Source organism: Equus caballus, chromosome 5 (assembly GCF_041296265.1).
Source record: "Equus caballus isolate H_3958 breed thoroughbred chromosome 5, TB-T2T, whole genome shotgun sequence".
In the NCBI taxonomy this organism is placed as follows: Eukaryota; Metazoa; Chordata; class Mammalia; order Perissodactyla; family Equidae; genus Equus; species Equus caballus.
The window spans coordinates 92050251-92065720 of record NC_091688.1 but is presented as its reverse complement, the minus strand read 5'-3'; the positions used below and the strand labels follow the sequence as shown (position 1 = coordinate 92065720).

At 35.6% G+C, this 15470-nt stretch overlaps 1 protein-coding gene across 1 annotated transcript; it reads right to left on the bottom strand.

Moving 5' to 3' along the window:
• Positions 1-6644: 6644 nt before the first annotated feature.
• ASB17 (ankyrin repeat and SOCS box containing 17) lies at positions 6645-15462 on the bottom strand. Its single transcript, XM_001497338.6, has 3 exons — positions 14887-15462; positions 9493-9772; positions 6645-6932 (listed from the first exon to the last, which is right to left on the bottom strand). Exons 1-3 carry the CDS (start codon positions 15285-15287, stop codon positions 6726-6728), a joined length of 888 nt encoding a protein of 295 aa, XP_001497388.2. The 5' UTR covers positions 15288-15462; the 3' UTR covers positions 6645-6725.
• Positions 15463-15470: the final 8 nt, after the last annotated feature.

The following is a 15470-nucleotide window of genomic DNA, read 5'->3' as shown; positions in this document are numbered from 1 at the left end:
AAGCAATAATACCCTATGAGTCAGTTTCTTAATTAGTACCCTCAAACTCCAACATAGGATGCTTCTGCAGTTCATTAGAATGATATTAGGAATTTTAAAGTTTTTTAATGCCATTCAGTATAGTCCTAACGCATGAAAAGAAACAACTAGACATTTTGTAATGCACAGAGTACTTCTGAAAGGGGCGTCACCATCACCGATCCTTTCAGTTTTCCAAAGAGCCAGGCATTCAGTTTTCTGCTCACCAACCTCTCCTTTCCAAGTTCTCATTTTTGGCCATCTTTTTGAGGTGGTAACCAAGGCAGCAGAAAGGTAATATTGATTTGTTTGCCTCCGTTGTTAGTTCACAAGGGAGCATTTTATAGAACCGTTTTTCCGTCGACGTGTGGCTTACACCACCATTTCAGAGTTTACCCAAAGGTCATTCTTGTTTCATAAGTGGACAAAAGAAAATGGAAGACCATCAGTTGTTCAGTAACTGTAAAAAGCTGTCGTCTTCTCAAACACCTTATTTCTAAAATTCCATCACAGTACATGACTTATTCATATAATTTCAGACCAAAGACCTAAGATAGGAAAGTTATTCTTTTCTTGGAGCACTAAGTATCTGGAACTCAGGGTATGTATTCAATAAGCCACAGTATTCATAGAAACTTAGCCAAAAGAAATTATTCACAGACTGGTTAGGGCCCTTTTTTGGGTAATATATGCATATTTTATTTTACAAAATTTAATATTAATACTTTTGACTTTATTAAACTCAGCATTCTAAATACATGTTAGTAGCCAGATATATTGGAAAAAGTTATAATTTGAATGACGTCCTTTTTTGGAAAAGTAAATGTAGACTAGTATTAGTATTTACATTTGATATATATTAAATGTTCTTTTAGACTACTTATATTCCCTATGTCATGTTTTAGAAAGAGAGTACCACAGTATTTGAATTTGACCATTTTCCATGTTTTAATTCACAGCCTTTGAAATGAATTATATTTTATGTGGTCATTTCCAAAAGCAGTTAGATTATTTAGGCTTGCAGCAAATTTCTAGAAGGCACTTAGGAGAAGAGGGCATGGCATATTGTTTGGGAGGGCAGGAAAGAAAAGGGAGGAAGCAATAAAAAGCAGAAGGGGAGCAGGCAGTAGAAGAAAAACGGGCAAGCAGAGACAGGTGCAAAGTATTAAATATGCCGAGTATCATTTCCTCAAATGTATTAACTTCCTTTTAGATTTAACCCCCAGTATTAGATTCCATCAGACTTTTAAGAAATTTTTTTTATCATTTAGAGCTTTTGATGCAAAAACTGCAGCCAACTGATTAATCCCTTTTATTTTAGATTTGGAATACTGAAATAAAAATAGGTTTATCTCTTCTTAAAATTAAATTACTTTTTCTTCAATCATTTCATGTGTAGCAGAAACATACAAAAAAGCAAATCAGATGAAGATATAATTATTGTGTCATGGTACTGTATAATAGAGGTGAATACTAGAGAGACAATCCATTCTTTAATTTTAAGGTCTATTTGCTCTTCTCTTCACTACCTCTTCGCCTTTGCCTTTCTCTAAAATTATAGACCATTATCTCATAATCCAGCCTTTTAAGGTAAATGTCCATAATGTTTTAGCAAACTCCTTTTATTTCCACCTCAAAGCCATTCTCTTAGTCTGTTTCGCTTTTCTCCTCACGTAAAGTAGTCTTTTTTTGATCTAGGGGTAAGATATGCGGCAGTAGAGGAAAAGGGCAGCTTATCCTCATGCCTAGGGAAGTAATGTATTTGTTTATTTTTAAATTTACATACAGTAAAATTAACTCTTTGTTGGTGTACAGTTTTATGAGTTTTAGCACATTTATGGATTCATAGAACCACTACCACAATCAGGATACAGAATAGTTCCATCACCCCCAGATGATTCCCTTAGTACTGTCCCTTTGTAGTTAAATCCTCTGACCCCTAACTTTAACCCAGCAATCACTGGGAATGATTAAGTATTCCTCCCCTGTTGTTTTTTTCAGAATGTCCAACAAATGGAATCATATAGCATGTAAGCTTTTGAGACTGGTTTCTTTTACTCAGAAAAGTGCATTTTAGAATTTATCCATGTTATTGTGCCTTTTTGCTGTTGACTAGTTTTCCATTGTTTATATGTACCACCATTTATCCATTCACACAGTCAAGGACATTGGGTTTCCAGTTTTTGGCAGTTATGAATAAAGCTGTTATGAATATTTGTGTGTAGATTTTTGTGTGAGTGTTAAGTTTTAATTTATCTAGGTCAAAAAGTAGTGAAATGGCTACATTATATTATAAATGTATGTGTAACTTCATAAGAAGCTACCAGTCTTTTTCTAGAGTGGCTATACTGTTTTGCATTCCCATCAGCCATGTATGAGAGTTCCAGTTGTCCCATATGTTCTGTAGCACTTGGTATTGTCAGTTTTTTAAAAAAAATTTTAGCCATTCTAGTAGGTATTAGTGAGTAATGCATTTTTAAAATTTTAAATTTCAGCTATTCTGATAAAGCAGTGATTTTTTTTTTCCTTTTGTTCTAAATTATTTTTTAGCTGCTTTTTTAGCTTAACTTCTCTCGTAGCATATTTTTAAATCTTTCCCTTGAAGCAAAAGCTTTAGAATAGGTCTCACCCTTTTTTTTTTTTTTAAAGATTGGCACCTGAGCTAACATCTGTTGCCAATCTTCTCGCTCTCTTTTTTTTTTCTTCTTCTCCCCAAAGTCCCCAGTACATAGTTGTATATTCTAGTTGTAGATCCTTCTGGTTGTGCTATGTGGGATGCTGCCTCAGCATGGCTTGATGAGTGGTGCCATGTCTGTGCCCAGGATCCAAACTGGCAAAACCCTGAGCCACCAAAGCAGAGTATGCGAACTTAACCAGTAGGCCATGGGGCTGGCCCCAGAATAGATCTCACTCTTTAAAAACTACACAAAAAAATCAAATTCAGTAATATTTACAACAGACAACATGGAACAGGCAACATACTAGGTGCTAGGAGTACAAAAGATGTCACCTTGAGGCATACCTTTCAGGTGTAGTAAAGAAGAAAACACATATTTTAGGGTTGGAACACCATGTGATAAGTACTATAATAGAGGAATATATTAAGAAGGATAGTGACACAAAAAAATGTACAATTCCTTGTGGGTCAAGGGAGTTTAGAGGATAGTAAAATATGTCAAGTGTTCAGGAAGGGAAGAATATTTTATATAGAAGGATCAGCATGTGTAAAAGCAAAGAGATGTGAAACAGTAAGCACTTTGGTTTAGCTGGAGGATAGAGTGCATACGAGAGTGGTAAAGAGATAAAGCTAGGTGTTTTGTACCAATTTCTCCTGTAGACCACTGAAGAGTTTTAAGGTGTGTTTGTTGTTAGAGGGTGGTGGTGGTAGTGGAGGGATAATGTGATTAGATTTTCATTTTGGAAAGATCATCTGGGTGGTTTCATGAATGGTTTGGGATGGGTGGTTGAAACCAGAGTCAAGGAAACCAGATAGCTTAAGAGACTATTTCAGTAGTGCAGTAGAGAGTTGATGATAAAAGGTAGGAACAATGAGAAGGCAACAGATGTGTGTGTGTGTGTGTGTGAGGAGAGGAGGAGAATGGAGAGGGTGGAATGGCTGGTAGGGGAGAGAAGACATTGATTTGAAAGATACTAAGGAGATTAGTGACTGATTTAACCAGATTTAGTGACTTATCCAATTTTTTAGTGAGGGAAGGTGTTATGGGTTGAATTGTGTCCCCCTCAAAAAGGTATGTGAAGTCCTAACCCCCTGCACCTCAGAGTGTGACCTTATCTGGAAATAGGACAATTTCAAATGCAATTAGTTAAGATGAGGTCATATGGGAGCAGGGTGGGCCCCTAATCCAATATGGCTGGTGTCCTTATAAGAAGCTTGCCATATGAAGACATGAACACACAGAGAGAACACCATGTGAAGACAGAGGTTTGGAGTGATACATCTTCAAGTCAAGGAATGCCAAAGATTGCTGGAAAACCACCAGAAGCAAGAAAGAGGCGAGGGAGGATTCCCCTATAGGTTTCAGAGGGAGCATTGCTCTGCTCACACCTTAATTTTGGACTTCTAGGCTCCAGAACTGAGACAATACGTTTGTACTGTTTTAAGCCACCCAACTTGTATTACTTTTTTATGGCAGCCCTAGCAAACCAATACAGAAGGGAAGAGTTAAACATGATTCTAGGGAGTGATGCCATCAACCATTTTGAGAAATATGGAAGCAGTAAGAATTTCAGTAGGAAGAAGTTCCAGAAATTTAGATGCTGCTTGTTGACCACTCTCTAGCTTGGGAATGAGCCATGTATAATAAAAGTGATGACTAGACTAAATTCATTAAGCTCTCTTCTATTTGAAGATGTAAGAAGTGGAAGGAAGAAAAGGATGGAAATTAGAGAATAGATGTAAAAAGATTTGCTGAAATATTTTACCAGACAAATCATCTGAATCTGTGATCTAGTGTTTCTTTATAAAAGCTAGAGTAAGGGTAGTTTTTTTTTACTTTCTTCATATTAACACATATTTTCAACCAAAACATATAACTATCTTATGTGCTACTGTAAAAAAAATATTAAAATGTTAATATATTGCTTGTAGTATGAACTTCCTGTATACTTATTCATAAGCCTAAAATATGCTCAATTATAATTAAATGTAGTTTAATTAAGTGTTTATAAACATTTCTATAATTCAATCCTATAATGCGTTTGTACCTCATGGGATTGAAAGTAGAAGGAAGAAAAGCAAGTGATCTAGTTATATTACTACTTTGCTATTTCCATTCTGTTTTTTTAGATACTTAAATCACACAGTTGTTTATCTTAATATAGGACCAGAATGAATACCCTTTTCATATGAATTGTCAAAGTTTTGATAGTCTCCAGATGGCAATTGTGAAACAGTTGAACAGAGACAGTGAAAATGGCTTCTATCTGCTGTAATCTACTAAAATGGATCCTAAAATACAGTGATGAGCTGGGAAACAGATTCTCATTGTCAGGAACTGGGAAAGGTCTGAGATGTTTCCCTTACTTGCAAACTAGTAGTTTAGCTTGCCACAGTTTCATGTTTGCTATCATAAGACAAAAGACTCCTGGGTCAGAAACAAAGAACTTTATGACTAATGGCACAGCATGCAGCATGAGCTTCATGTTTATGTTGGTTCCACATACCCACTTCCTCTAAGACACTAAATGGTCCAGGTGGATGTGCACACAGTGGATTTGTGTTACAGTTGAGGAGCTCCAAGCTTGGGAAACTCCAATCTTTTATAATGAGCTTCAAGCAAATCTGCCAGACCTTTTCCCCAGAGGAGGACATTACCTTTATTATGGTAGACATTGAGCAAAGCTTTCCTCTACTCAGATGGAGACATGCTGTCTTCCAAGGCTGCTCACTGTACATACATCCTTAAAAAGATACTCTGGAATAAGGTAGTCAGTGCCTCTTCTCGTAAGACAGACAGAAACATGAGAGACCCATAGAGAATTGTCTCCCAGTTATCATTTTTGTGTTGCAACAGTTTCACCGTATGCTTATAAACTCTAGTACCCCAGATATTCAAAAAGAAAAGAGCTAAAAAATTGTCATAGAATAAATTTTATGTTTTGAAAGGTAAATTTCTTTGTAACTAAAGAACATACAGATTTAACTGATAATATTTTCATTGTGATGTAATTTTGCATCACAATTGTTCTTTCTTTGTATCAAAATGCATGTAATTTGAGGGTGGGCAAAATGAGTGAAGGAGGACAAAAGGTACAAACTTCCAGTTGTAAAATGAATAAGTCCTGGGGATGTAATGTACAGCATGGTGACTGCAGTTAATAATACTGTATTTTGTATTTGAAAGTTGCTAAGAGAGTAAAAAAGTTTTCATTACAAGAAAAAAAATTTGTACCTGTCTATGGTGATGGATGTTAAATAGACTTATTGTAGTGATCATTTCACTATATATATATATATATATATATATATATGTATATATGTATACATAGAATTGTTATACACCTGAAACAAATGTAATGTTATATGTCAATTATATCTTAGTTAAATTTACTACTGGGCTAGTATTTAGAGGTATGACATACCAAACACCAAAGCTCCATATTGTGATTTAAGGCTAATTATTGCCAATATAATCCATTTCTGACATCCTATTCCCAACCCCCACCCTTTTGTTGACTAATTCTTCACCTTGTATTTTTGGTGACTATGGCTGCTACGGAATTGTAAATTGTTCTCAAGGAATGGATCACATCTTAATTTCCTTGATTTTTCTCTACTACCAAGCACAATATTTTATTTGCAAACAAACTCAATAAATATTTGTTAATATGGATATACAATATAAAATAATATTTACCTAGCTTAGAATGTACTAATAATAAGGGGTCAGAGTTCAGAACATTAATATGACCAAAATTTTCACAATAACAAGAATGCTCTCAGACAAAAACAGCTATTAAGAACAGATAAAAAGGGTAAATCTAAAATATAAACAGGCGCGTATGATTTGTTCTACTGTTTAGAAAGGTAGTGGGCAGAGCCGTATGTTGATTTGAAAGTGATTCATTTAGGATGTCATGTGAAAATATATTTCAATGCAGTAAAATTTGCATGAAGTTAATAGTTTATTAACTTGTAAACTACCCAATGGTGAGCATCCTTAAAGAATTCAGGAAAAAGACGCATATTAGCTTTCTAAATTCAGATAGTTCTGTAGACGAACAGGAATTAGAAGTGAAAATATTCCATTTGGGAGCATATTGTTGGTCAATAGTTGAGCCCTGATGGTTATTCTGCAAAGATGTAATAGTTCACATGGATCTTTGTATCTTGTTGATGGAATGTAGTCCAACCAATTCGAAATAATTGGACATCTTCCTAAACTTAGCTGCGTCTGAAGAAAAGGGAAATATTTTAATTTGGTAATATTAATCATTAGATTAGTCCAAATTAGCATTTTTGCTTTATATTTAAATTCAGAAAATAGATCTTAAATTTATATAACCCTTATATTTTTTTCCAAAGCATTTTCACCTGAGGCAAGTATTTTTATTCCCATTTTATTCTCACAATGATCCATAATTTAAATATGTCTAAAGACACAAAACTTTATTTCTTACAACTATGAATCTGTATGTTTTTAATTTTAGACAAATCAAACACTGATTTTTTTAGCTTCTCCTTCTAGAGTGCTGTTGTCATCTTGGCTATACACTAGAATTATGTAGGGAACTTTAAAAATTACCGCTGCTGAGGTCCCACTCCAGAAGTTCTGATTCAATTGGTCTGGGGTTGGGCACAGACAACGTAAATCCTAAAACTTCCCCCAGGTGATTCTAACCATTGCAGAGTAAAATTTTATAGTGCAGAGCCACGAGAAAACTTGACAGGAGGCCTGTCTATATGAAAAGATAACTTTTTAAGTTTTATTTAAGATACTCTTTTTTTTTTTTTTTTTTGAGAAAGATTGTCCCTGAGCTAACATCTGTGCCAATTTTCCTCTATTTTTTTGTATGTGAGACACGGCTACAGCATGGCTTGATGAGCAGTGTGTGGTCTGCACTTGGGATCCAAACCTAGGAACCCTGGGCTGCGGAAGTGGAGTGTGTGAAGTTAACCACTATGTCACCGGGCTGGCCCCAGTTAAGATACCCTTTTAAAGATTTAACTCTAGAAGCCACATGTTATTAGGTTGACTTAGGAGTAAAAGACATTGCTGTATTACAGAGATACTTTTCCAGCAGAACCTATGTTCTTGTAGACTACATGACACTTTTACTTAAATGATATATAATTTTTCATTATTTGGTAAACAGCTATTTAAAGAATATCTACTATATGCTCAGTCTTGAGCTCGGTACTTGGGATAATTAGTAGCGTACACAAAATAGACATGGTCTTTGGGATCACAGGACCGTGTTCTAGAGGTAAGATATCTAAATATATATTTACAATAAAATTTATGAACTACAATAGAGGAAACTACTGGGAAGTGTGGAATGTAAAGCAGGTGCATTTAAAGTGTTGTTTAAGCTGGTTTTTATGCCATCCTTCACCTTCTTGCTTGATGCTACTTTACTTTAGCTTATTAAACTGCAATTGACTGGAACCCACCTGTAAATTTTTTGCTACTCAGGCAGGTGATTTTGATCAACTCACTCTATACTAGTACTTTTCTATTATGATTGTACCTCAGGAATAGCTTTCAGGGAACTGGTTGAGAATGTCCTATAAAAATTGTGCAGGACTAACACTGGAGAAGGACAAGCAAATTACTGAAGATGCAAAATTTTTAATATTTTTTTGTTTTACAAATTGGTAGCCAAAATAATTTGACCAATTTGCTTTCCTTACAGTTGGCGCAGGCATGATTGATTGATATGCATTGTTGAGGTTTAAAAAAAAAAACGCAGCAGAGTTTTATCTTGATAGGAGTTTATTTCTGAAGTCGTACTTTAAGGGAAACTGCTAGATTCCTTGGGGATTTGACTGGTTTAAATTTGTAGGGGTAGCTTTCTTTCCCTTAAGCACACTTATTTTTTGCTTGTAGTCGACATGACACAATTTGATGCTGAAACTTGCAGTTCATTTTGACAGGGTGAACATGCCCTCCATATGGTTGATTTTTTTCTCTAAACCTAGTTTATTCCAGAAACTGGATCAAGAAGAAGCCCTCCACGTTTCTGAGGGATAGATATTGTCAATTGAACAAATATTTTGTCTTTATGTATATTTTTATGCTTAAAATTGTTTTGCGATTTTGAAAATAAAAATCTGTTTCTTGCAGGGCCAGCCGGTGGTGTAGCAAAGTTCGTGTGCTCTGCTTCAGTGGCCCGGGGTTTGCCGGTTCTGATCCTGGAGGCAGACCCACGCACCGCTTACCAAGCCATTCTGTGACAGGCATCTCAAATATAAAATAGAGGAAGATGGGCACAGATGTTAGCTCAGGGTCAGTCTTCCTCAGCAAAAAGAGGAGGATTCATGGTGGATGTTAGCTCAGAGCTAATCTTCATCAAAAAAAAAAATCGTTTCTTGCTTGGTATGTGATTGTATTTGTGAGGAAAAATGTAACTCTCATTTAAAAATATTCTATTGGAAAAGAAACCTGTTAAATTTTTAATTTATTGTGTTTTTAAGACTTAGAAATCCTAATAAACACAGGTTACTATGTAATTAGAATATAATAACAACATACATCTACTTAATAACTACTAAAGTAAACTATAGACTTTTAACATTCTTTCAAATTTAGAAGACATAAAATTATAAAATAAAGGACTAATGTTAAGATAATTTGGATTTCACCTATTTTTAATGTATAAGCACGTACTCAATGACTAGTTTTCACTGGATGTAATCCAAAGATTAAAAATTAACTTCATTCTTGCCTCACAGTTTTATCTTAAAATTGATCAATATTTGAGCCCAAACCCAAAGAACAATATTTTGCTTACCTCTATTTCCATGACTGAAATGACAGAAAGCACTCTGGAACATAGCGCTAAACATGTTTTGGCATCTTCTTGGATGTCTACCAGTGTGTGATCAAACATTATTTTCACTCTTAAAGGGTAGAGCAGTATTGTTAACACAACGTTGATAGGGTTTTTTTCTCTTTCTAAGATTCCATATTGCAGGAGTATTTTTAAGATATTGGATTGCCTCGTCTGAGCTACGTAAAGTAAAGGTGTGATGCCACTTAATGGGCTTGGGCAGTATACTGGTGTGAAAGTTCTGTGAATTAAACAAACAAAACCTCATTGAATATAGAATTAAGAAAGGTGGTAAACATTTTGTCTGAACAGTAATGGGAAAATAATATTAATCTTAAATATTAAATGTCTTAAATAACTTTTAATATAACTTTACCTTTATATATAATATATCTTAAAAAGAGTTTTCCACTTTATGAATCTAGACGAAACTAAAGGTTAAAAAATGAAACTCTGAGCCTGCCTGGTGACACAGTGGTTAAGTTCGTCATGCTCTGCTTTGGTGGCCTGGGGTTCACAGGTTCAGATCCCAGTCATGGACCTATGCCACTCATTAAGCCATGCTGTGGCAGCATCCCAAACACAAAAAGAGGAAGATTGGCACAGATTTTAGCTCAGGAGCCCTCTTCCTCAAGCAAAAAGAGGAAGATTGGCAACAGATGTTAGCTTGGAGCCAATTTTCCTCACAAAAAAAAGAAAGAAAAGGAAACTCCTACTACACATTTAAACCCCTTTACATTTGTAAAAACAAACAAAAAAAGATTTACAATGTGTGGAAAGTTGCTGTTTTTGTTTTTTGTGGGTTTTTTTTGCAGGGAAAGATTTGGTCTGAGCTAACGTCTGTTGCCAATCTTCCTCTTTTTTTCTTCTTTTTTTTCCCCAAAGCCCCAGTGCATGGTTGTATATCATAGTTGTAAGTCCTTCTAGTTCTTCTACGTGAGCCACTGCCACAGCATGGCTACTGACAGACAAGTGATGTGGTTCTGCACCCAGGAACCGAAACATTGCCTGTATGTTATTCTGGAGCTAAGACTTGAAGGATTACTAGGTTTTTGCCGATTAAAAATTGGAAAGAATGTTTCATTTACAAACAGAAACTAACATTGGAGGAGTGTTATACCTGAACTAGCTATATCAAATGAATGTTTTGTATTACATACGTTCTCTCCTTGAAGTGTATTTGGGAGTTGTAGAGACCTCCCCTGTGGTGATTCCCTTGTCAGGAGCTCTAAAACATAACAGTTTGAAAATCGCTAGACCAATTAGTTTATCTCCAAAGCTTCATTGAGCTCTGAAATGTCAAGATTTTGTGATAAAAAAAAATAGTGTGGTGTAGTGCATAGTAGTATTTTAGACATGAAGGAGTGGATTTTTGTCATAACCCTGCCAGTGGTACTGTATGTATCCTTTCAAGTTCTTCATATAAATGTATATACCCTTTCCTGGAATCATCTCCAGATCAATATTGTCCTGGACGTCTTATCTTTTTCACAAATACTTCTAACACATATCCAAAATTGAACTCCTAAACTACTTCTTCTGTATTCCCTATCCTGCTTATTGGTGTTCATTTTCCCAAATCACTTCATCAGACTCTTTCACGTTCCCTCAATTTGTATATGTTCTTCCCGTCCCTTTTCAATTCTGGGGCAAGTCTTGCTCATTGTATAAGACCCTAACAAGCCCTTTTCTTTTCTTTCTTTTTTTTGAGGAAGATTGGCCCTGAGCTAACATCCGCTGCCAATCCTCCTCTTTTTGCAGAGGAAGATTGGCCCTGAGCTAACATCTGTGCCCATCTTCCTCTACTTTATATGTGGAATGCCTGCCACAGCATGGCTTGATAAGCAGTATGTACGTCTGCGCCAGGGATCCAAACCGGTGAACTCCGGGCCACAGAAGCAGAGCACACAATCTGCTATGCCACTGAGCCAGCCCTCCTAATTTCTTTTATGAAGTATTCTTTGATTATCTGACTTTCCTCTTACTCCTCATAGCACTTTGTACATACCTCCATTAAGCCCTTATCATTTTAGACAGCTTGCTTAATGTCTCTAATCTTTCATTTTCTCATCTTCAAAATAAATGAATGAGCAAGACAAACTATAAAAATTTAAGCTTTACAAGGGCAGTAATTTTGTCTGTTTAGTCCACTATTATATCCCTAAATGCCTAGAACAACACTTGGCCCATAAGTAGATACTCAAATATATCTTTTCCTTTTTAACTTTTTTTTTTAAAGATTGGCACCTGAGCTAACAACTGTTGCTAATCTTTTTTTTTTTTTCCTGCTTTTTTCTTCCCAAATCCCCCCAGTACATAGTGGTATATTTTAGTTGTGGCTTCTAGCTGTGGCATGTGGGACACTGCCTCAGCATGGCCTGATGAGCAGTGCCATGTCCACGCCCAGGATGCAAACCAGCAAAACCCTGGGCCACTGAAGCGGAGCCCATGAACTTAACCACTCGGCCACGGGGCCAGCCCCTCAAATATTTTTTAATTGATTTTTTTTTACTATTATCCTCAAAAGATATTTCTGTGCAGTCATGCATCACTTAATGATGGAGATCCATTCTGAGAAGTGCATCATTAGGCAATTTCATCCTTGTGCGTACATCATAGAGTGTACTTACAAAACCTAGATGGTACAGCCTCCTACACACCTAGGCTACGTGGTACTAATCTTATGGGACCACCATCCCATATGCAGTCCGTTGTTGACCAAAATGTCATTATGTGGCATGTGACTATATATATTCCTTAAACTTACAGCTTCTTAACTTAAACTTGCAGCTTCTGGGCCTAACAAGATTTTAGTGAAGTGCAATCATTTAAATTTTCCAAAAGTCTAATTTATTCATCTTGATAAAACTTAAGAAGATATTCGACTTAAGAGTCTTATAAGTATGGGAAATTCAGTGGATTTAGAGGACAAAAAAATACCTCAAGTGGCCCTTGTTAAGATTTAGAGATATGGTTGATTTTAAGATACTAAGATTGACATTACTTTTAGAAGATATTTTGGACCAAAAAATGTTGAAAATATAAATAAAACTCAAATTGGTTTAAAATGAGATTTAAAAGTCTAATCTGTACCCAAATGACATATGATTAATCCTCATGTTTAAAGAGCATGTTACGGTAAACCAAAATTTTCTTAATCTGTACTGACAGTTAATTAGAACAGTACTTATATGGATGAAGTGAGGCAGGCAAAGCAAGAATCAGTTTTTAAATGTAAGGTTAATGAACTGAACCCTCTGTATCTGAAAACCTGTTATATACACTTATGAAATGGGACATATTTCCATATAGACAGGCAGAGAATGATTCAGTTTTGTAGCTATAATAATTATTTCTAAATTTTTTCTACGATTTCTCCTTTGGTTTCTAGCTGCCAGATTCAATAGCTGTTTCTCCATAATAATTTTATCTCTGATATTTAAACACAGTTGACTTTCTTGAAGCCATGGTTTTCCCTTGACTTAATGGGACCATTCTCTCCAAGTTATGCATCTACTTCTTTGACTATTTCTTCTCAACCCTCTTCCACTGGTTCTTCTTCCTCTTCCATCAACATCTAAGTAAAGTAGATGTGGCCTTTTGACTAATTTTCATTTAACTAATTGTTCTCGGGCAATTTTACCTATAAGTGAAACCTCAACTTCTGTCTATTAATTTATTCAACAAACATTTGTTGAAAGCATACTATTACGCCAAGCACTGTTTTAGGTACTTGGGATACTTGAGTGAACAAAACAAAGATGTCTACTTTCTTGCTTATATTGTAGTGAGGGGTAACTGATAGTACAGAATGAACGTAGCAAATAAGCAAATTTTATAATATGCTACAAGGTTTGATAATTGCTCTAGGAAAAAGAAAAAGTAGAGCAGATAAGGAAAATGGAAATGCCAGGGGGTTTTTGGAAAATGAGGGCATTTTCCAATTTTAAACAGGACAACAGGAGAGGACATTACTGAATGGTGATGTTTGGATAAAGAAGAAGTTAGGCATTTGGATACTTAAGGACCCTAAAGCAGGAGATAGTGAAGGAGGAGTAAGTGTGGCTGAAAGAGTGAAAAGAGTGGGGAGTAGTAGGAAATGAGGACATAGGTAATGGGACGCTGCATCATGTAGAGCCTTGTAGATCGCTGTAAGAAATTCATCTTTTACTCTAAATGGAATAGAGGAGCCACTGGAGATTTTGAGTAGAAAAGCAAACAGGATCTTGCCTTTGTTGACAATTTGTTATGGGACATAAGGAGGGAAATCACTTAGCTTGGTAGAGGGTGATTAACAGTGGAAGTGGTCAAATTCTGTATATGGTTTGAAAGTAGAACCAGCAGATATCCCGACTGATGAGATGTGGAATGTAAGAGAAAGAGAGACATCAAGATGACACTGTCTAGCCACCTACTGCACATCTCTACCTGGATATCCCTTAGGCAATGCAAACTCATATGCAAAGTCTAAACTGACTTTGTAGGTCTCTTGTAATCATCTTGATAGGTTTGTCGCATGACCATTGTGGTAGGCTGAATAATGTCCCTCAGTATGACAGAAGAGATTTTGTAGATATAATTAAGATAAGAATCTTGAGATGGGAGATTATCCAGGGTGGGCCCAATGTAGTTACTACAGTCCTTATAATAAATATCAGAGAAAGATAGAAGCAGAGACAGTGAAGGAGATATGACTCTACAATGCTGGCTTTGAAGGTGGAGAAAGAGTCCATGCACCAAGGAATGCAAGTGGCCTCCAGAAGTTGGCAAAGGCAAGGAAACAGAAACCCCCCTAGAGCCTCTGGAAGGAACCAGCCCTGCTGACATCTTGATTCTAGCCCTGTAGCCTCAGCTGAATCAGGTATTTAACTCGATTCTGAAGAATTTGGAGTCAAATTTATCAATATTTAACATGCAAATAGGGAATTATTATGTTTAATATTGCTAAGTGAATATGTGTGTATATTCTGAATTATACTTTGAAAGTCAATTTATATACATACCATAAATATACATTCTCAGTATTCTCAAAAAAGATATCACAGTGTTACACAAAACAATGTCTTTGTCTAGTTAGAAAAATTTAAATTGTCTAATGTATTACCTTGAGCACTAACATGTAAGCTTTACGGAGCAGAACCAGTAGTAATTTATTGGTACATAATGTACATATAGGTAAAAATTTATTGAATAAGTAATCAAGGAATGAAGGAGTGAATAAATAAATGAGCAGTCAAATTAGGATTCCTCATTCATATATAGCCACTATGCATATTCATTTAACAAAAAAGTAATGGTATAATCTCCTAAAGAGAAATTTTCTCCTTTTATGGTGAAAATATTTGAGATTCTTACCTCCATATCAGTGCCAGGTTACAGCTTCTGTCTTGAATATAGTCTTTTGTCTTCTTGAGAAGCAATTCCACAAAGTCAGGATTACTTTTTCTGACGAAAACCCAGTACAGAATTATATTCACACATATTTCAGTAAATTCAAGATTAAAATTTAGTTCGAAACGGTATCCTGATTTTTCCACAAATGCAATATAATCTGTGAGTAGTACGTCAAAGCCATCCAAGTCCATGTACCTCAGAATTTTTGCCAGTGTTCTATAAATCTTAGGTTCATAGCAGTGATATCCCCACTGACCCAAAAACTGCAAGGATGGTCTTTTAGCAATTTTATCAATGAGATTGCAGAATATGTTGCTTCTTGGACAAGAAGTCTTATGACACAATTTAGAAGACTTTCTCATTGCTCCTTAAGGCAACAATATAGAAATAAAATCATAGGAAGGCATTCTGTAGTCCTTTGGCTACATATTTTGATAATGTGGTAGGCTTCACTCCACAAACAGGAAGATCCGTTTCAACTGTAGCCAGAAAAAGTATCATATGAAATATTACCATAAAGAACTGGATGACATCACAATAGGTGG

Bases quoted from the DNA above. Each gene is read 5' to 3' on its own strand.
- ASB17 (XM_001497338.6), bottom strand. From the start codon at position 15,287: ATGAGAAAGTCTTCTAAATTGTGTCATAAGACTTCTTGTCCAAGAAGC. The intron at 9,773-14,886 runs GTAAGAATCTCA...TTTAATTCACAG, and splicing joins AACCTGGCACTGATATGGAG to AACTTTCACACCAGTATACT. The intron at 6,933-9,492 runs GTAAGCAAAATA...CCTTTTCTTCAG, and splicing joins TTTCAGTCATGGAAATAGAG to ACGCAGCTAAGTTTAGGAAG.